The sequence below is a fragment of the Aedes aegypti genome, chromosome 3 (genome assembly GCF_002204515.2).
Source record: "Aedes aegypti strain LVP_AGWG chromosome 3, AaegL5.0 Primary Assembly, whole genome shotgun sequence".
NCBI lineage: Eukaryota > Metazoa > Arthropoda > Insecta > Diptera > Culicidae > Aedes > Aedes aegypti.
In genome coordinates, this window is record NC_035109.1 from 154,418,333 (window position 1) to 154,441,871 (window position 23,539).

General features: G+C 37.0%; 1 protein-coding gene across 2 annotated transcripts in view; it reads left to right on the top strand.

The window, feature by feature from the left end:
* Nucleotides 1-14,312, top strand: part of LOC5564168 (structure-specific endonuclease subunit SLX1 homolog) — a 31,342-nt gene extending 17,030 nt beyond the window's left edge. For both annotated transcript variants that reach the window (XM_021851725.1, XM_021851724.1), the window contains 3 exons: nt 2,053-2,104; nt 2,183-2,377; nt 13,586-14,312. In XM_021851725.1, coding sequence (XP_021707417.1) covers nt 2,053-2,104; nt 2,183-2,377; nt 13,586-14,257 — 919 coding nt within the window. In that variant the 3' untranslated portion in view covers nt 14,258-14,312. The remainder of the gene's footprint in view (nt 1-2,052; nt 2,105-2,182; nt 2,378-13,585) is intronic.
* Nucleotides 14,313-23,539: the final 9,227 nt, after the last annotated feature.

Sequence of the window (23,539 nt, forward strand, 5' to 3'; positions counted from 1 at the left end):
GTTATATGGCATTTGGTTCAACAGTTGCAGTTGAACAGGTTGAATGCACAGTAGCATGTCTTTCCAACTTTTGCGCTGCTGTCTTTAGTGAACTACCACACTCGTGCTGTGGGTATCAAGCGAGCGTTTTCCATGGTGCGAGAACTCAGCACACTACGCGATCGTTCTTGGCGCCTTGGGACAATTGCTGTGCTACTTTCTATGTAGTGCGTATAAACCCACACTATATTGAAAACATTTAAGCTATTTTAAGATTTGTTGAATTTTTTAATTAGTTGTACGATTTTGATTCAAATGGTCTACCTGTCCAATGAACAGGTTGAACAGGCTGACCAGACGCCTCTGATCGCGATAATTGTTATTAGACCACAAATGTAGTTGCATTGAGTGGGTGATGAAATACAAAAGAAATGTTACAGTAGGGCGGCTCAAAATTCAAAAAAGTTTAAAAATTCAATCTCCCATATCTTACGATAAAAATAGTGTTCTATGGAATTTTCAGCTCCGGGTATTACAAATGGCCGGGAAAAACATAAGAAATACCAGAGAATTCGAATAACACACTGGAAAAATATGTATTGCAAACATAAGAATACCGGTTTGTTTCAAATTCAAGCACTACGAAAAAATCGGTTGGATTCCAAGAGAATTGCTTGGTAGATTATTCTCACAATTCTTACCGCTTTCTTGTGAAATGCTTTGTAGATATATTGCGGAAAGATATTGATCAATTTCAAAGGAGATCTTATAGAACATCAACATTCTTAAAAGGATATTTAAGGAGTTCTGGCTATGTTCTTGGTGAGATGCTTGATAGATTTCCATTTAGATTCATGGTAAATTTTATTGAGATCTTTGCAGAAATCTCAACAGGAATCGAGACAATAATTGGCTAGCTTCTTGAGCATCTTTGACAGATCACTTAAAAGGTAATTGTTACATTGCCTAGAATATTTTTAGTGGATTCTAGAAAAGAACCTTTATCTATTTTATTTTTAAATCCTTAGTAGATTCGTAGCGGTTAGCAAAAAGCTGAGCCCAAAACAATGTTAAAATTCTTGAAATTTTGGGCAAATTTATTGAGAAATCCGCCTTGTCTGTATTAGTAATATAAAGCCCCTAACAAGATTTTGTATGGATTTCTGCAGATTTACTGTGAATTCTTGCTGATTTACAGTGATTTGTTGAGTTCTTGACGAAATTCTTGGCCAAATATTTGATATATTGTTTGGAAGATGCTTTTGAGATCTATGTCGAAAATTGTATATAGCTTCATAGGGGATCAGTAAAATATTTTTGGTGGCATATTGTTTCTGTTAAAAAGATCTCTCCTTGAATCCAACATGAGCTTCACCAGAAGAATTTCTTTAGGAACCAGCCATGGGCCACGTTTAACACATAATTCCGAAGGTATTCTTAGAAGATAACGGGTTGGCTATTGAATTTTACAATTTTGTGAAAATATATTGTAAATTTATAAACACAGAGTAAAAATTTGTTCATATAATTTCAAGATCTTTGTTTAGATATTTCAACAAATAGTTTTTATATTTTTTTGTCCAAAACGAAATTTAAACCATTTTAAGCAAACTGTTTTTATAAATATAATAAAGAAATATAAGTAAGTTAAATCAAGAGTCAAATCTTAGACACATGTCCCAGTATTATCTTGAGAAAAAGTGTCGTTCCAGGAAATGTTACTTGCTCGAGCAATAACTTTCTGATTCAAAATTTTTCAAGCTGTGACCGTTTCTGGGCCCATAACTTATCTAGAATGAACACGCGTGTATTGGTTCAGAGTAAAGAAACACGAATGATTTTTTTTTCTATTTTTTCTATCAATTAAGCAACTGATTAGTGTGGCTAAGTGTAATGATATACTAAATCGTAGATTTTTATGCTTTTTCATTACAACAAGCATGAAGCGAATCCGTGATTGTATTTGTAGTCTAACAACTGTTGAATATCTTCTCTAATCTTAACCAAAAAGAAAAACCACGTGAAAAGCTTTGCGAAAATGTTGATGGATTTTATGTCTATAAATCGTTACAGGGTAATGGTGATGATAGTCCATGGCTTTCCAAACAATATCTCCGCCCTCCGGGTATGTATTCACCTCTTTTCCTCAAAATCTGCATCTTGTCAATAACTCAACTCCCATTGCCCCTGTTTCTGTTCGCAGTTTGAATGGGCGTGGCAGCAGCCCAAGGTGTCCCGTCGCTTGAAGCAGATCCCCGAACTGCAGCGAAAGCAACGCAAAGAGAGCAACTTCGAGTACAACTTTCGCATTCTCACCGAAATGCTCCGAATTGGTCCCTGGAATCGACTTCCGCTGACGGTTCGCTGGCTGGCCGATGACTTTCATCGTGAATTCGAGGTAAAAGTGGTCATAATTTGTCCTTAACCTTCTGTCTGCGCCACAAAAAAAAAGTTACGTTTTCTGTGCCTTGGGGTCATATTGACCCTACATTCAAATCTTAATAACATCGCGAAAGTTGAACGAATTTTTGACTTGTTTTGTTGTTATGGAAAAAATGTTATTGCATTTTTTAGGTCAAGCGCTACGTGGTATATGCTCGATTATTGTTATATTCTGTCACCAGGCAGCGCTAGTGAACATTGAAAATTTTAAACTTTTATTTCTGCCGATACAGAGCAGTGAGAAGGTTGTAGTTTCTGCATATAGTCGTTTGATAGGCTAACGACTCCAGTGATCCTCTGCCTAACTGGTTATGCGGGCCACCACTTTGCTCTTAAAATACGTCGCGGGCCACAAATGTCTATTTTATAAGTCTGATAAAAACGACTCGATTTATTGGGTATTTTGCCCTCCAATGGAGTCATACCTAAATAATTTTGTCACATCAAAGTATCGTCACACCATGTTTGACATATATTGGATCTAACAAAATCTACATGTATCGCACATATAACGTACACTTTTGGATTGTGCATTGAATGTAAGGTGTGTGCTTTTGCTGAACTGCCATACAAATTTGCGTGTGAGTACCGTAATCCGGGGGCAAATTGATCACTATTTCACAACTTTTCGTCATGTTTTCCTTTGGAGTCCAAAAATTGTTAAATTTATTTCGGTAAAATCAGTACTTCATTGATCTCTATCAGTTTATGTAATCGATTTCTTATGAAACTAAATTTAACATTTCATAAAATTATTTTAAACATCAAAAATTGAAAATGACACATTGGGGCGAAATTGATCATTGGATAATTAGGCATATTTTGGAAAGTAAAATTTCCCTATCTACTAAATTTGGCTCTCCTGAATCTGAAAATGATGTCAAAATTCTTACCACTTGTGTATACCATCATTTTATTGCAAAATTAAACTTTGTGATTCTGCATAATACGCCTAACTGTATGCAATTACCCTTGAAATAAGCAAGTTATTCAACAATAATCAAACTGCGCCCAAAACTCTCCGTCGTTAACAACGTACGGTACCGACGGCCGCCCCGGTATGACCTAGAGCGGCTCAAGCAACCGGATGTCGCAGCGGCATACGCGCAGCAACTCGAGGCTGCATTACCGGAAGAGGGTGAGCTGGACGAAGCCCCTCTTGAGGACTGCTGGAGAACAGTAAAAGCAGCCATCAACGATGCAGCTGAGAGCAACGTCGGGTACGTGGGACGGAGTCGACGGAACGATTGGTTCGACGAGGAGTGCCAGGAGGTTTTGAAGGAGAAGAATGCAGCGCGGGCGGTCATGCTGCAGCAAGGGACCCGGCAGAACGTGGAACGCTATAAACAGAAACGGCAACAGCAGACCCGCCTCTTTCGGGAGAAAAAACGCCGCCTGGAGGAGACGGAGTGCGAGGAGATGGAACAGCTGTGCCGGTCTCAGGAAACGCGTAGGTTCTATCAGAAGCTCAACGCATCCCGCAACGGCTTCGTGCCGCGAGCCGAGATGTGCAGGGATAAGGATGGGAGCATTCTGACGGACGAGCGTGAGGTGATCGAAAGGTGGAAGCAGCACTTCGACGATCACCTGAATGGTGCTGAGAGCACAGGCAATGAAGGACGGGACAACGGAGGAAATGCCTTCGTCAGTACTGCGGAAGATGGAAACCAACCAGCCCCCACTTTGAGGGAGGTTAAGGATGCCATTCACCAGCTCAAGAACAATAAAGCTGCTGGTAAGGATGGTATCGGAGCTGAACTCATAAAGATGGGTCCGGAAAGGCTGGCCATTTGTCTGCACCGCCTGATAGTCACAATCTGGGAAACAGAACAGCTACCGGAGGAGTGGAAGGAAGGGGTAATCTGCCCCATCTACAAGAAAGGCGACAAGTTAGACTGTGAGAACTTTCGAGCGATCACCATTCTAAATGCGGCCTACAAAGTATTATCCCAGATCATCTTCCGGCGTTTGTCACCCGTAGTAAACGAGTTCGTGGGAAGTTATCAAGCCGGCTTCGTTGACGGCCGATCGACAACGAACCAGATCTTTACTGTACGGCAAATCCTCCAAAAATGTCGTGAATACCAGGTCCCAACGCATCACCTTTTCATCGATTTCAAGGCGGCATACGACAGTATCGACCGCGTAGAGCTATGGAAAATCATGGACGAGAACAGCTTTCCCGGGAAGCTCACGAGACTGATAAGAGCGACGATGGAAGGTGTGCAAAATTGTGTGAAGGTTTCAGGCGAACACTCTAGTTCGTTTGGATCCCACCGGGGACTACTACAAGGTGATGGACTTTCGTGCCTGTTGTTCAATATTGCGCTAGAAGGTGTTATGCGGAGAGCCGGGCTTAACAGCCGGGGTACGATTTTTACGAGATCCAGTCAATTTGTTTGCTTCGCGGATGATATGGACATCGTCGGCCGAACATTTGAAAAGGTGGCAGACCTGTACACCCGCCTGAAACGCGAGGCAGCAAAAGTTGGACTGGTGGTGAATGCGGCCAAGACAAAGTACATGCTAGCTGGTGGGGCCGAGCGCGACAGGACTCGCCTAGGTAGCAGTGTTACGATAGACGGGGATACGTTCGAGGTGGTCGACGAGTTCGTCTACCTTGGATCCTTGCTGACGGCTGACAATAACGTTAGCCGTGAAATACGGAGGCGCATCATCAGTGGAAGTCGGGCCTACTATGGCCTCCAGAAGAAGCTGCGGTCAAAAAAGATTCACGCCCGCACCAAATGTACCATGTACAAAACGCTCATAAGGCCGGTAGTCCTCTACGGGCATGAAACGTGGACGATGCTCGAGGAGGACCTGCAAGCACTTGGAGTCTTCGAACGTCGGGTGCTTAGGACGATCTTCGGCGGTGTGCAGGAGAACGGTGTGTGGCGGCGAAGGATGAACCACGAGCTCGCCCAACTCTACGGCGAACCCAGTATCCAGAAGGTGGCCAAAGCTGGAAGGATACGATGGGCAGGGCATGTTGCAAGAATGCCGGACAGCAACCCTGCAAAGATGGTGTTCGCTTCGGATCCGGTTGGTACAAGAAGGCGTGGAGCGCAGCGAGCTAGGTGGGCGGATCAAGTGCGTATCGATTTGGCGAGCGTGGGGCAGAACCGAGGATGGAGAGATGCGGCCACGAACCGAGTATTGTGGCGTGAAATTGTTGATTCAGTGTTATCTGTGTAGATGTTAACTAAATAAATGAATGAATTCAACAATAAACAGTTTTTTGGGCAAAAAACTATTCTTGTAATGCTGTACGATTTTAAGAATGAGTTCAGAAGTTCACACTGAAGCTAGCACAACATTTTAACACCCAAAGTTTACATGCAGGCTTAGCACCAGCGAATTGTTTAGTATCAACATTTCCAACAGCATTTCTAACATCTTTAAAAACTGTGAATATTTCTATGCAAAATTGACCTTAATTAAAATGAAATAGTTTAAAATCATCATAAGACATCTATATACTACAAAACATAGAATGTCTGTGATGGCAACGGAGTATTAAGAGCCAGTTCGCGAGAACCGCAACCCCCTTTCCAAGGGAAGTTGTATTGATGTTCTCCGATCAGGCTGAAATTTTCAGGGATTGTTCTACTATATAAAAGAAGATGTTCTGCAAAATTTTAGATTTTTATATTAGGGGGAAGTGGGACAAAATGACCCCCAATGATTTCATGTCACCAAACATGCAACATCACATCACAAAAACTGATATAACTATAGTAAAACTACACGGATTATGTTTAAATTTGGCATTATTACTCTACGTTATATAAACTTTAAGATAAGCATGGTATGTAAATTTTAAAAGTACTTCAAATCGAGAAAAACAAGTTTTTCATAAAAAAAAATTAGTGATTTTCAAATCGATTTTTTTCTTACCAACCGAACTAGGTCAAAAAAAAAACTAAATATGACGTTTTGTAGGGCAACTCATGGGCTTTCATTTGAGGTATAATCCAAATAGGGAGCCGGATCCTATTCTTGGCACTTTTGATTCACTTCGGCAGTGGGGTTTATTGAAAGCTACAGAGCTCATATTTGGCCACAATATGCGTCGTATTGAAGTGTTTCTTATTGCAGAGTTTCAGACAATTCGGCCGAGAAAAACCCCCCATGCCAAAGTGAATCATGGAAGTGCCCAAGTGGTTCTGCACCCTATGCCGTTTCAAAAATTTCCGAAAAAAATTTGTTTTCGGGTTGGTGTTTGAACTTGAGCCATTTTGCGAGCACCGCAACCACCTTGCCTAGAGAGGTTGTATTGATGTTCTCCGATCGAGCTGAAATTTACAGGAGTTGTTTTCCTATATGAAAGAAAATATTTTGCAAAATTTCAGATTTTTGTATTAGGGGGAAGTGGTACAAAATAACCACCAATGATTTAATATATAAAAAATACAAAATCAATCAAACTGCTATAGCTATAGTAAAAATGCACGAATTTGTATGAAATTTGGCATGTTTACTTTATGTTATATGAACTTCAAAATGAACATTGTATTTGGATTAACCTGTTCAAATGGAGAAAAACCTGTTATTTTGTAAATTAAGTTTTTTTCAAATTGACTTATTTTTGGTCAAAAAACTAAATATGAAGTTTTGTAGGGCAACTCAAGGGCTTTCATTTGCGGTTTACCGCGGTGAATCAAAATCCGGACGGTATGAGCAGTGTATGGGGGCCTCTTGTCGGTAGTTGTAATACCGATTATATCAAACCGTGTTGCTGCTGCCATATCTGAAAGAAATGTCACTTCCTTGCAAAAGTGATGATGTGGAGAACAATAAGGAATTGTACCAATGTTTTAGCAGCCTCGGCGGTTCAGTAGTAAGCGTTGTTTCTACTCACTGTTTGATTGGGAATCAACTACCGCATTTTTTTTATAATTTGGGTAATGTTTTGATGGGTTTAATTGGGAGGGGGAGGGCAACATTTATGTGTGTACCTTGTATGATGGTATGTTTGCTAGAGATTAATTTGTAAATAATTGAGTTTAGCTTAGTTTAGACTGATTGCACATATGGCTGCTATAAGTTTATATCTTGAATGGAATTTTTACTTTTACTTTGCAAATTTACTATTTCGAGAAAAAGAGACAAAGATTGTTGAAAATTGCATTTTTCCACGAAAATGGTGTATTTTTACAAAAAAAAAACATACTTTTCAATATAATCCGTTTAAACGTTATAGTAGTTCATGTGATTTTGTGTGTTTTCCGACACACAAATATTGGGGGTCATTTTGACCCACTTTTCCCTTATGAAAAGTGTAGTTCTGCCAAATGGGTTTCTTTTTGAATAGCATTAAACACTCCATGAAAAACTATAGATTATTATGAGTTAGTTGACAAGCTTTGAATTTTGCCTATCGTAACTTGGTTACCTGACTAAGTTCAAACACTACAACGAAAAATGTAGCAAATCATGGCTATAAATCCGGATATTTTTCAAATCAAAATCCGAACAATTATGTTTTAACATAAAATTGTAAAATTGAACCATGCAAAGCTTTTCAAAATTAACTAAATATATCAATTCTTTAAAAAGTAGTAGAATGCATGTGTTTTGTATTCGTTCAAAAATACAAAAGTATGCAATGTTTGTGATTTAGTTGTTTGGACAGACATGTTGGTGGTTTTAACTGCAATCATCACTGATTGGTTCAATGAATCCGCATTAAACGACGCACAGTACTGTTCTTATTACATATTACTCATGTGTTGATGATGTTCAAAGTATTATTTCAGTTTTATTTGAAAATTGTGTACTCACGGCATCGATACATACAATTCCAATACAATGTCCGGATTTAAAAACATTTGGCTCCATTTCCGGACAGCCTCTTTTTACTATTTTAAACTGTATTTACAGCATATTTTTGCAATGTGGTGTCACTAAACTTTTAAACTATAACTTTGTACTTTATTATGTTACAATCACTACTGTTGGCCTCCATCGAAGCGCCACTCGAACGCATAGATACCATCCATGCGAATGAGTGGGGAAAATGTCAAAACTAATGAGAATTGATAAAAATACCTTATCATTGTTGATAGATCGATGTGGATGCAAAATCGTTCATTAAGTGAATTATAATCTATATATTATTACTGAATTACCCTATATTAAATTAAAAAAATTGAATTTGTTTGCCTAGTAAGAGACTAAATGTAAGTAACAAAAATATGCTATACGACTTTCTCTAACCAATAAATTTATAGCTTTGAGCTGATCTCATCGGAGACACTGATATGTTTTCTGAAAAGACCTCCGGAAGGCCAATACGTCGTAACAACTACAGAAAACAGCATATGGAGTACCGTAATTTCGGGTGAAATTGATCATTTTTCACGGTTTTTCTACTCTGTTTTCTATAATGTTAACAATGCCAAACAACTAAATGCAGGAAAACAAGTACGAAGGTGAGCCTCATCGACTCATGTACCGAAATTTTCTAATAAATGTTATTTTAGTGTTAACAAATATCTCTAAAATAAAAAATCAAGGAATCTCATTTCGGGGTGAAATTGATCACTTGTCAATGCCACTATTGTTAGTTTTCAAAACAACTCTATATGAAAAATTTGAGCTCCCTGAATCCGAATATGCTTGTAAAATTCTTAACAATGCAATATTTGTATAAATAACGAATAGTTAAATTTCAAGAATTACGCGGAAAACGCCTAAATGTATGCAATTTCCTAAGGAATTTAATGACATTTAACATAAATTCAATTATTTCAACCATATGAGCTAATTGGTACGAGTTTTGGTGATGAAATCTGGTTTGGGGATATATCTCAAGCATCCTCACAAAATTTCAGGTTTATACCATGTAGGGGGAGATCCCCCAGAACCGGACACTTAAGCCACTAAATTCATAATTCGAAAAATATTGATTTTATAGGCTCGTGTTACCCATTTATGATAAATATTATCATTTTTATAGTGTACAAAAATAAATTTGAAAATATATATATGAATATTGACATTGCATTTTGATGATATATTTTAGTACCAAATTGATCGATCTTGAAAGGTGGTACCCAATACCGGACACGATCTGGAAATGCCTAAAATTCTGTAAATTTGAACATCATTGAATGTGTACACTATAGGAATAGTTTATAATTACCAATTCAATGCATTTGCAGCATTTACAAGAATAATTTGAGTTTTTTTTTGTTTGCAAGATGCCTATCAAAAACCTCTTTCATATATGATGAAAAGTAGCACATTTTACGATGTTGTTCTGAATGTTCATTCTTGTTAATTTTATTGCATGTTTGATACCATGATCGACGAAACCCATGAAAAATGAAAGTATTTTGAGACACTGGTGCAATAATTACAATGATATCATATAACAAATCAAGCTGTCCGAAACTGAGGGACATGAGGTGCTTAACCAAAATTGTAACTTGTCAATATTTAGTTCAATTATGGTACAAAATTCATTCATACTATCAAATAAGGAGTATGTTCGATCATGCTTGCGGGATCCAAAGTATTTTTTCATATTCAAAATAATTACTAAATAGGCTCAAAATTAAGAGCATACGTCAATTTTTTAAAGATTTTCAAACTTTTCTACTTTTTTTAAAAGGCATGCATATTTCAAGGATGTGTTATTCTACGCAAACATTAGTCTACATAATAGCTTTCTTTTCTACTGATACATCATCTTGATTGGACCATGATTTCTCAATGTTTCGACTTTGTCCGGCATTGGGTGCTGTCCGGCACTGGGGGATCTCCCCCTACAAATCCTTGCTTATAAAAAGAAGTTCATAGCTGTTTGTCAATACTGCACCGTGCATGATTTTGAAATTTTACGTTATTTTCATAGTAATAAAAATTTTTTAACGCAAAAAACTTCACAACACACAATTCTACAATAGTTACGACAAGCAACGTCCATTTACAGCAGCTTACATTGATATTTGTACTTCATTACGAATAAATAAAATCGTGTGATACGATGATCAATTTCAGCCTTCTGATCAATTACACCCGATTTTACGGTAACGTTTTTATTTTTGTTAATTATTTATCAATGATAGCTGAATTATAAATGCGTGTAAAATGATCAATCATGTTTATAACAAAAAAATAAATAAAATAAACATATTAACCTTCAATTTAGCATTGTATTGGTAAATATTATCAGAGTGTCCGAATATTGGTACCGTCCGAATTTTGATTCACTACGGTACACCGCGATTGAAAGCTTCTTTTTATTTAGTTTTTTGACCTTGTTCGGTTGACAAAAAATAAGTCGATTTGAAAAAAAAAATAATTTTATTTAAAAAAACAGGTTTTTTCAAACGTCATTCAGCTCTTGGAACAGAGTAAAGTGAAATGGAACGGTGTGGAACGGAGCGCAGAATCAAAACAAAACAGTGAAAGAGGTAACCAGAAACATGTTTCTAGGGTGACTAGATGTTCAAATTAAAAATGAACCCCGATGGTTTGCATGAGGTACCGTTCTAATTAGCGGGGGTGCACGGTACCATGTTAATTTTGAAGTTCATATAACATAAAGTAAACATGCCAAATTTCATACAAATTCGTGCATTTTTACTATAGCTATAGCAGTTTAATTGATTTTGTATTTTTTATATATTAAATCATTGGTGGTTATTTTGTACCTAATACAAAAATCTGAAATTTTGCGAAATTTCTTCTTTCATATAGGAAAACAACTCCTGTTAATTTCAGCTCGATCGTAGATCATCAATACAACCTCTCTAGGCAAGGTGGTTGCGGTACTCGCCAAATGGCTCAAGTTCAAACACCAGCTTTTTTTCGGAAATTTTTGAAACGGCATATCTGGATTATACCTCAAATGAAAGCCCATGAGTTGTCCTACAAAACGTCATATTTAGTTTTTTGACCTAGTTCGGTTGGTAAGAAAAAAATCGATGTGAAAATCACTATTTTTCTTTTTTGAAAAACTTGTTTTTCTCGATTTGAAGTACTTTTAAAATTCATATACCATGCTTATCTTAAAGTTCATATAACGTAGAGTGATAATGCCAAATTTCAACATAATCCGTGCAGTTTTACTATAGTCAGTTTTTGTGATTTTGCATGTTTAGTGACATGAAATCATTGAGGGTCATTTTGTCCCACTTCCGCCTAATAAAAAATCTAAAAATTTGCAAAACATCTTCTTTTATATAGTAGAACAATACCTGAAAATTTCAGCCTGATCGGAGAACATCGATACAAGAAGGGGTTGCGGCTCTCGCGAACTGGCTCTTAAGCATCCTTGGAAGGAAATGCTATTTGGTACCGACCTGATCAAAATCACCCTAGTGATCAATTTGCCCCTGAATTACGGTACCTATTTATTTCCCCACATTTAATTTGCACGAAACCTATTCGTTACAAAACGAACAATACTGTCGTCCAAGAAATTTGCTCGGCACGTCCCAGACAACCAGAAATCGCATGAAAGTGCACGTTACAAATCGTTTATTCATACTAATTAAATCAAACTCGCAAAACACCGTGGATAAACTCGTCAGATTGATGAGTTTCCTCGCATAAAACACTTCTTTTTTGAGTTCATTTGTACATTTTCTTTCGTCCCGTACACTCGTACAAAGTAAGTCGAATCAATCCGTAGCAGCTGTCAAATCATCATTTGTTATCATAAGTTAAGTCACATAAGATCACAGGTTAGTTCGGTAGAATATTTATACACTCGCATTGTATGTCATTATTCATCACATAATATATGCACGCATATCGCCTCCACTTTTGTTCGTAGAAGGCCGTTTCGCAACATCTTATTAGTGAAATTTTGCACATATAAAGCCTCCAGGTGATTTCGTTATACATACATTTTGGTTGTCTGGGGTCTCTGTCATTCGAGTTTTTCAACAGTTGTTACTCAATTTGACTCGGTAACTAGTGGGGTCGATAGGTGACTTCTGAAATATGATTTCTTATTGTGTTCGACAATTTCTAACGGTTTAATAATCTTTCCTAATATCACCGATGTTCCTGGATTCTCAAGAGTTCATTTTTCGTACAAAGATGCATGTCAAAAATTATAAGATTTGCGGAATTTGAACAACATGGTTACAAACAATCCAGTACCGATTTCAGATATAAAGCGCAAGCTTTGACAGACTTCTAATATTTTCTACATTTTTAATAGGATTACTGAAACACTAGTATAATATTAACAATTAACCTACATGTCATATAAAATTGTTAGCCACAGTTCACCTTAATTTTGGAACTAAAATAGAAATTCTTATAAAAAACACTTTTATTCTATCTATATTCTGATATCAAGAGTTGAAGAAACTGTGGGTTATCTGACAAACTCTAGAAATAAGAAATTATTTCAATTTCCTTTAGTTTCTCAATAGCTATTCCACATGTGTGGATGTGAGAGAAAAAAAAATCTGAAGATTAATTCAAGGGCCCATTCTTGAAATAAAGTTTCCGAGATTTAACAGAAGATAAATTTTCAATTTGTGAAAAAATCACTCCGCGGGCCACACAAAACCTTGCCGAGGGCCGCATGCGGCCCGCGGGCCACAGTTAGGTGACCACTGGACTATGCGATACATGTCTAAATTCGATATTCAGCGACGAAAAGGCATTAGATCTTTGAATATTTCAAAAATTTCAATAATGGTATCAACGGGTGTTCATCAAAAATGAGAGTTTTTTCAGTCACACAGTTAAATAAAAAATCAAAGAATTCAGTATTTTCTATTGAAAACATAATGTTTATTCTTCAAATAAAAACGTCAATGAATTTCGGAGAAGGGGCCCTGATCAGCCGTACGACGCAACTTAGTCGCGATGCTCACATAAGAGCGCTGGACGGCACTGAGGTCCATGTTCTGGATACAATTCCTGGTTCTCATGGTCAATTGCTTCGTATTCTTGGCCCGCCAATTATTTTTGTACACTAGGGCACTGAGAGAGCCGAGAAAATTCTCAATGGGGTGGCACTGGGGCAGGTTGGTCGGGCTCATTTTTCATTGAACACCCGTTAGATTTATAGTCATATTGACCCCAGAACACTGACAAAGGGTTAGCTAACCTTCAAAAAACGCTAACGAGACCCCATAATTTTGACTCCATTCCATATGCTGTGATTTCGCACGACGACGACCAGATCGGAAAGGTGCCCCCCATGCATATGCCAATTTGCTTTGGACGCGTGAAGAAAGTGCCGAAAAAAGGAAAAGCGCCGAAAAAAGCCACTCAACGGAGGCGACGCAAGACCAAGAGAGGCCTCAAAAGCTCGGGCGCCGAATTGATGAAGAACAGTAAAAGTATGCAAACTACCGTTAATGACGATTGCGTGGATGATGTGGACGAGTATGACCTGCTTGTGATGGGGGCCAAAGGGAAGGAAGTGGCCAATCGGGACTTTGGAGGCGCCACAATCGACGACGAAGCCAATGACGATAATGATGACATAACAATTAGCTCTTCGAGCTCAAATGATGAGAACGAACAGCAGCCACTAATGGAGCTAGTTAGCGACGATTGTGTGATTTGCAACGGGCAGATTCGATCCGGTGGCCATGGACCGGGAGAAGGCTTCGCACTGCGATGTATCCAACCGCGGTGTAAGCTGATTTGCCACATTGAATGCCTAGCCGAGCGTTGTCTGGAACCGGGACAGTACGTTCCCGTGGAGGGGAGCTGCCCGATTTGCAATAGTCACTTTTTGTGGGGAGATCTGATTAGGAAAGCCAACGGGTGTAGCGACCTTGTGGAAGACGCTAGTAATACGGGGCTGTTCGAGGTGGATGATGTTTCCGATTGTGATGGCGATTGATTGTGGTGACCCAGTATTTCGTTGATAATAAATGTGATATTGCTATTGAACAGTATAAGTTTTTTTTATTTATTTGCTGCAATGTTCACAGTGTCGTAGCGTGCGGTTTGTCTCCACTAAGGGTGCCAACCTTCAAGGGGTGCCTAAATAAGTGACTCACATGGCAAAGCTTTTGGGTTAATTCTACGAGTGGCGTGAGGTGACAATTGTCGGTGTCGTATAGCGAGGTGACAATTCTCGACTCGAGTGAAGTGATTTGCCGTGTAAATCAAATGGAGAGTCACTTTACTCGATTCGAGAATTGTCACCTCGCTATACGACACCGACAATTGTCACCTCACGCCACTCGTAGAATAAACCCATTTGAAAGAGGCATATATAGGGGATTGTTCAAATATTACGTTACGCAACATTGGGAGAGAGGAGGTCATACATAGCGTTATGATCCATACAAAAATTTAAAATTTTCCATACAAAAGCTGTTACGTGGGGGAGGGAGGGCATCTGAAATTGACAAATTTTGCGTTAGGTAATATTTGAACTAACCCTAGTAAGAGCGCCTCTTCACAGTTTCACAGATATTCGTAGACACAATTGAATACAATTGAGCAATTCCACCGAACATGACGATTTTTTTTTAAATTTAATTTTTGTATTTCTTGAATCGCCTGAAAATTTGCATACAGATTCTTTATGACCAAAAATGCCATTATGCACTTTCAGACCGCCATTTTGAACCTCGCCTTATTTTTGAGAAGGGCGTATCGGAAAATGCATGGCAAATCTTTAAAAAACTGTAACTCGAAAACGGTTTGTCCGATCGATTTGAGATCTTCTACAAAGCTGTAGGTATTGCTTAGGACTATATGGAGAAAAATATGCACGGTAAAAAAAAGTTACAGATTATTTTTTATTTCAAAAACAAAATTTTAAAATCGATTTTCTCCAGAAACGCAGCTTCGATTTTTTTTTTGGATATGTTTTAGGGGACAACTTATGTGATTTATTACACAATGTTTCAAAATGGAAGAATTATGGACAAAAAGTTATGATTTTTAAAAAAATAACAGATTTAAAAAAAAATCCCAATAAGAGGAAAATAATATTTTTTTATGTGATTATTTGAAAGTACAAAAAAATTGCAATCGAAAAGTACTTAAGCAAATTTTTTCTAGGTTGCATTAATTTCGAGATATAGGGGAAGTGGTGGTAAAATGAACAGGGGTGGTAAAATGAACACCGTGCCTTTTACCGAGAAAAAACAAATGTCGATGTATCTTTATCAAGCACGAATGTTTTAGAGCATAAATCTGAGTGTTCGAGTTGATACGTAGGTCAATTGAAGTGAAAATATCAACGAAAACTAAGATGTTAGAAAACCACGTTTGACAATAAGAACTGACGTAACTTTTAGCTCGGAAGACTTGAGGTTTTTCAGTGATGTGAATATCGTTACGATATGATGTCAAATCTGATAACTTTAGAATTTTTTTTGAATGGGTTACAAACATTAATGGATGTATTTTCGGTGGGGCAATGAAATATTTGTTTTGCTCACGTTTTTTGCGTGGTGTTCATTTTACCACCAACCGCTGTTCATTTTACCCACATAGTGCAGGTAAAATGAACATTTGCATCGCTTTTTGATAGCGATGAAAATATGTGAAAATTTAGCTATTTCAGTCTGAATTCATGTCGCTGCTATAGAATACATCACTATTTTTGATGTTGTGCGATAGAACTATACAAATTCCTTGCTTTTCTATCAAAAACATGATGATTTCCTTAAGGTGTTCATTTTACCACCCCTTCCCCTACTCATATTTATATAAAATTTTCAAATAAAAAAAGTAAAATAGGCCCTTTTTAAGCATATTTCGTATTTCTCCATTCCAGAAAAAAATATTTTGATTGAGCGAATCGTAGCTAAATCGTTTATCGTCAAAACATTTATGCTTAAGTATTGAAAAAAGAGTGCACGGTAAAAAATATAAACGATATTTTCAAATGAAAATTTGAAGCTAATAGTTCTTAAAAACCGCAACATTGATGTCAGGCCTGTGAATTTTCAAAAAATACAAAAATAATCGGGTTTGCGAAATGGCGTGGAACCGCTCAGAAAGCTCTCAGTTAATAACTAAGGGAGTGCTCATTAGAACACTACGGTGAGTAGCCGGCTCTGTCCCAGTGAGGACGTTAATGCCAAATAGAAGAAGAAGAAGAAAAAGTTTTTTTTTTTGGAAAAATGTAGTTTAGAGCCTAAGCAATACGTTTATTCAAGTGAAATTATTTATATAAAAATTGAAGCAAAATCAAGCAAAGAATTTATTGCTGAAATAAAAACTGTGATCTATTTTGTTGAACTTTCTCACATTAGGCTAAATTTCTGCCTCCATCTTCAATGAATGATTCTGGAGGGGGTATTCTTAGGGATATACTTTCTAATCCTCCAAACAAGGGGTTTTATTTCTATTAATTTATACAGTTTTTCATTATTTTCTTTAGAAAAAATGTTTTTGATAATATTCAGACCAATTCCCTAAACAAGAGAATTAATTCTCTTGCTGAAGTTTCACAAATAGTTTAATGCATTCTAATTTTTAGATAGTTCTTAAGCTTTATCATCATAAACAGTAACATAGTTTGCAATAATTTTGTTATTTTGTAACATCCTTGCAACACATTCTGTAATAATTTTGATATAATTAAAACACGGTTTGTTATATTTTAGTTTGATTTGGTGAAAATTTTGTTAGAATGTTTGTTATTTTAATTACTAACGGTACATGTTTTATAACAACTGCTGATATAAAGAAATCATAACGGGGGAACACATTCTGTTATAATCTTGTTTCTTTCGTCTGGTCGGGTTGCCAACGAAAACCGGAAGGGTATGCTGGGCAGGGCATGTTGCAAGACTACCGATCAACAACCCTGCAAAATGGTGTTCGCATTGAATCCTGTTGGAACAAGGAGGCGAGGTTAAAGAGACACAGCCAAGAACCGAGTAAATTGGCGTTATATCGTTATTAACCTTCGGGCTGTCGCGCTGTTGTACTTTGTACAACAGTTGTGATTTATATGCTATCATTTTGCAACAAAGATATCTATCGACACCAAACCAAAATGTATTCCTCAAGAATCTCATTAAGAATAATACTCGACGGTTTTTATTCACAGTATGGCGGTAAAATCAACAAATGTACATGAAAGTCGCATAATAATGAACGCACTATATACGGTTTGAGTAAACCACAGTTTGAAATCGGTATATCTCAAAATCCAGATAATATAGAAACTTGAGGTCTTTAGAACAATTGTTCTGGATGTGAAGCGCTATCTGATAGTACCGCATTTAATTCGGAATTTGACCGCTAGGTGGCACTAGTTAGCATGGAAGTTTTACTCTTTTTTTGAAAATATATGAGGATCCTGATCATTTAGAAGGATGGCGTCTTCGGCAAAGTTGTTTAGTAAGTTAAGGACTATCATTGTTCGAGCTAGATGGTTCAAAATTTTGCCACTAGGCGGCGCTAGTGTGCATGAAACTTTTGTTTGCAGATATCTCAGGAGCCTGACCACTTAGAAAGATAGTGTCTTCGGCAAAGTAGTTCAGTAGCTCAAGGACTATCATTATTTGATGGAAGAAATAAAATATTTTGCCACCAGGCGGCGCTAGTGAGCATAAAATTTTTGTTTTTCGGATGCTGCAGGATCTTGACTTTTTAGACAGGCACCTTCAGCAAAGTTGTTCAGAAACTCAGGAACTATCATTATTTTACAAAATCTCGAACTTTAAGAATTAAATAAAGAAATAATTTGAACTACTGAACAACTCTGCCGAAGACGCCATCTTTCTAAGTGTTCAGGCACCTGAAATATTTGAGAAAACAAATGTTTCAAAGTCACTAGCGCTGCCTGGTGGCAAAATTTTGAATCAGCTAGCTCTAACCATGATAGTCCATAAGTTACGAGCAACTTTGCCGAAGACGCCATCTTTCTAAGTGGTCAGGATCCTGAGATCTACGATACACAAGTTTCATGCTCACTAGCGCTGCCTAGTGGCAAAATTTCGAATTTCTTGGCTTGAATAATGATAGCCCTTGAGCTACTGAATAACTTTACCGAAGACGTCATCTTTCTAAGTGGTCAGACTCCTGAGATATTCGCAAAATCAAGGATGTTGTACAAAGTACAACGCGCGACTACTCGCGTTACAAAAATTCGCGCGACGACCGAAAGGTTAAATAAATCTCATTTGTTGTTGGAATTCTTTATGAGTTTCTTACGAAAATGAATAGATTGAAGAAATACAGAATTCCTGATGAATTCTCTGATAAAATTCATGGAGGAGCCATATATTTTGTGGAACTAACTCTCTCCAAAAGTTCCAGATGAAAATTCAAGAACACATTCTGAAAAAAAAACAGCTAGTGCGGTTCCAAGAAAAACTCTCGAACAAATCTCTGGAGAAATTTATGGAAAAATCCTGAAACGGAGTCTTAGTGAAAACTCTGGGGGGGCCCTTTCTTCAATATTCGTTGAGGTTTTTTTTTGAAGAATAAACATTATTTTTTTAATCAAAAATACTGAATTCGTTTAAAAACTTCTTTGACGTTAACTACGTCTTACGGCAATATACTGGGTGTCAATTGAAAATCTAAAATGTTGCGACCGTCACGAAATTATGTAAGGTTTTAAATAGTAATAACTCAGCCATTTATCGATAGATTTTCAATATTTTCCCACCAACCGGTCGGAAATTTATACAACATTTTATTCAAATGGAGAAAACTTTTGATTTTTGACGATAGACTGTCGAAAATTGGGAAAATGTCGACCCCTTTCTTATGCAACCAAACTCGTTCATATTGTCTTCCACGATTCCTTTGGGTTGGGAAGCGCTCTATAAAAGCAGACCATTTTCAGCTTATTCGCTCATTCTTCTTTTGATGTTAACGACATCTTACGGCAATATACTGGGTGTTAATTAAAAATCTAAAATGTTGGGACCGTCACGATATTATGTTAGAGTTTAAACTAAAGGAAGGCTGCAACTATGAAAATCGACTAAAATTCAAATGCAAAAATTCACTTGGCGTAGTTAACGTCATGCGGTCGTGTCTTGTACACAACCCCCTCTGATTTTTTCACTATGTGATTGACTATGTGACTTTGATTGAATACCAGTTAAATGATCTATCGAGAATGATTTTCCCATATACATTTTGCGTAAAATGGATAGTTTACCATTCAAAAGCGGGAATTGAAAGTTGGTGGGTGTTTTAGTCGAAACCCTAAAAAAACAAATATTTTGAATTAATATTTTGTTCCATAGACATAGACACTAAGTGATGCTTGTTTGATATGTCTAAAATAGGTCATCCGCACTTTAAATCCGCGCTCTGAATAAATCAAACTGCAAACCAATTAAAATGTCGGATAGGCTAGCAAAAAACAAACAGAACATTTGGCTTAGCCGCGATTGTAGATGTGTAATTTCCGCGTTTGAATTCAATTTCATTGGCATTGAAGAACATGCAAAAAAGAAAAAGCAACTAATTTCCTCGGTCAGACGAATTCTTTAGCCGTTTGTGGCCTACCGTAACATTAAATTTATGATGCTGTTGCCGATGCTCTGTATTGTACGTCGAACGCATGACCAAACGCCACTCTTGGCGGCTTGTGCCAAATTTCCGACAAACTTCAAAATTTTCACGCTCAAAATTGCTTATGAAAAATGGATTGCTTTTTATGCGCCAACCCCCGAATACAAAAAAAAACACCCCGCCACGCCGTGAAAAAGAGAGTGAAATGATCATCATCATAAGCAGGTATGCAAGTAAGTAGGTAAACAACAGAAGAAAAAATATGAACGGTTTTTTTGCGCATAAGCTGCCGTTATACGCGTAATTGTCCCATGTTACTTTTTGTCGTTTTTTTACATTTTGCCACAAAATAGTTTAATTTTACTAATAGTTCCGATTGAAAATCAAGTTACTCTTCAGTAACGTTGAACGCAATCTCAATCAAGAGAACATTTTCGACACTTCCTGGGGGACTGAGTCGGCATCCACAAATTACGTAACGCTCTAGGGGGAGGAGGGGAGTTGGCTCAAGCGTTACGGCTCATACAAAAATTTTAAATTTTTCATACAAAAGCGTTAAGGAGGGGGTCAAAATTTTCCAATTTTAGCGTCACGTAATAAATGGACGCTGCCTGATTTGGAAGAAGTGATAATTAAAACAAAAAATTAAATTTGAAAGCCCAAGGCGATTATGGAATTTATTAACATCCCCATCAGAAAACTTCCAGAAAGTAGCTTATTATGTTTGGTTGATATATTTAACTCATGTTTTCAGTTGGCTTATTTTCCTGACAAATGGTAATGGCTTCTAGCTTTGGTCGATAAATAGCTCTCGTCTACCTATCAGTAAACTTTTTGAAAAGGATAGGTTTGAACAGAATGGTGGTAAAATGTAGTGGTGTTTGGTCATGCGTGCAACAAAAATTCCATTTTGACCAATTATCAGTTCGGATTCCGAAATCAGCAATCAATCTCTCATCAATTTTTACGAGTACTGTTATTCTGTTTCTCTGGTAAATTCCCTATATTTTATAATATTTTCATATCTGACATACTTGAGTTACCTCAGGGATTTCAAAAAATCTTTGTTTGTGGATTACATAGGCCTCTCCACCAAAGGACGAAGCCTGCTCGTCATCTGTAGTAGATTGCAAAAAAGTATGAATATTACTTCTTCATACTTACAAAAATGGAAGATTTCTCGTAATGCTTCCAAATCCCAAGATATAAGTACTTCAAGTAGACAATCCAAGGATTCCAATAAATTGACCAGATAAAGTTAAGTATCTAGGGCTCTTGCTAGATAAAAAATTAAATTTTTTTTCAAAAATCACAATGATGGCATTCAAGCCAAATGTAACAAATATGTAAAATATATTTGTCCCCTTATTAAAAGAAAATCAAAACTTTGTCTTAAGAACAAGCTTTTGATCTTCAAACAAATGTTCAGAACAGCAATGTTGCTTCTTGTACCAATATGAACAAGCTGTTGTAAAACCAGATAGAAAGCTCTTTAGAGGATTCAAAATAAAATGTTGAAAATGATTCTGAAGCTTCCTCCTTGGTATAGTCCCAGAAAGTATGGGCACGACTTTGATAACGAGAATCACAATATTTTTTCAAACAAATAAATATTTTTATATATCTGTATTTTTACTTTGGGCATTTTAAATGCTATCTGCGAAAATTTTGTTTGAATAAATAAAGTTTTACATTGAAAATTTTGATTTCAGAAAATCAATTCTTATCTAGCCTGCACATACCCTACTTTTGTGTTTTGTTGGAACTTAACTGCCGTGAATCGCAAGTCAGTCCTATCTGTATTTTCGTCCAAATTGAGTTGAGTTGAGTTCCAATGCTCTTTCAGCTGCACTAATGAGATAATCAAATTTGTTCGGAAAAAATAAGAAAAAACAGCAAATCAAATTGTCTCATAATGAAAAGTAATCGCATATCAGTCCCACTACGGAATTCCACACCGTATAACGCAAAAATGAACCGTGCGTTGATCACCCTTATATTTTTCTTGGAAAGATAACGTAATGAGAAGCAAATTGTGAAAGTTTAATTAAGATTTGAACATGTTCCAATCCTCTGGAATTTTTTGAATATTCGTATGGAAAACGAATTTTTTTTTAGACGGGGTTGATGGTCTAATGGCTACCGCTTCTGCTTCATATGCAGAAGGTCATGGGTTCAATCCCAGGCCCGTCCTTTTCCTCGTACTTTGTACTTGTGTCTTACACTTGCTTCTATCTTCCACTCTCAATCTATCACACTCACACCCTACTCGTTCATAGCAAAAACGCTAGAACCAGAGACGGACAAGAAACCGTTTCCCTACGCTTCACTCTATTTCATCATTATAGCATGCCTTTCCTTTCACCTGATACTTGGGCAGTCTGCTAACCAAAGAGAAAACCTCTCTGCCAAGCCTTTCCCCCAATCCATACACTCCCGCATGAACTGGCGTAGATGCAGTGGTATATACGGTCTACGTGGGAGCCAGTTCAATGCATCATCAATTCCTCCCCCTTTCCCCTCATTGGTCAGCATTCTGACGTGGCAGGTGCCATTGTTGCCTAAAAAATAGAAGATCACCAGCACTTATACACTGAGGGTGTCTGTCAATCCCAAACAGTCATTCGGTTGGTTCCTTATGTAAGTGCAGCTGATCTGGCAATACTGGAGTAGCAACCACGGGCGGCCAATTAAGCTCAAGCGTATGAAAAACGAGTTTGGAAACTTCACATCCCATTTTCTCAATGCCTACTTTTTACAGATGGGACTGACTTGCGATCCACGGCAGTTAACTAGTGATGAATGATTTTTTTCAAAATCCTTCGATGTGGTGAGTTCAAGTACATTGCAACTAAGACGTTCCACAAGAATTTTTGTTTACAATTTCATTTGGCTTCGCTAGAGAACATTTGACAAAATGGTAAAATTAAAAAAAATCGCTAGTTTTTCTCTCCATATACGAAAACTTCACGAAATCATAAGTTTTCAGGTATTTTCAATGTAAATAAAATTATTTCATTTACAATTTATTTATTTCAAATATCTATACTTTTGGATAGACAACTCAAATTTTAGATTTTCACATGTTTTTTTGGATATACATGGACTTGGTTTTGATCCTTTCAAAAATCGAGCACAGCTTTAATCAGATTTTTATTTTTTATTCACAATTCATATACTAAAGTTTATTTTTTCCAATAAAATAAGTGAAAGTCTGATCATTTATCGTATCGGCAATGATAATTGTATTTTTTCAGATTTTTATGGCACGTACTTTATGGCTCAGCATAAATTTCGTACAACAAAGTCGCTCAGAAATAGCGTAGCGTAGCTGTGGCAAAAACTTTAATGGAGAATAATTTTTAAAATATTTCTGATCACAAAAGTCCTTTTTAAAGTAAAAACAGGGTAACAAAGTGGTAGCTGATACAATAACTAGGTGTAATCTTGCAGTAACGAAGATACTTGGATCTCTGTTTTGCCATGTCCTCCATGTGGTAAGATGAAGCGTTGTTAAAAATTACGCTGGATTTTATCAAAACAAGGGTGGAGGGCGGCTGTCAACTGCGAGTAAAATTGAAAAGCTGACCACCAAGTCCAAAACCAGTTTTAAGGCTAACACGGAAAAGTAAAAATATTTATTCGAAAAACCTCAGCTAATCAATGCGCTTGA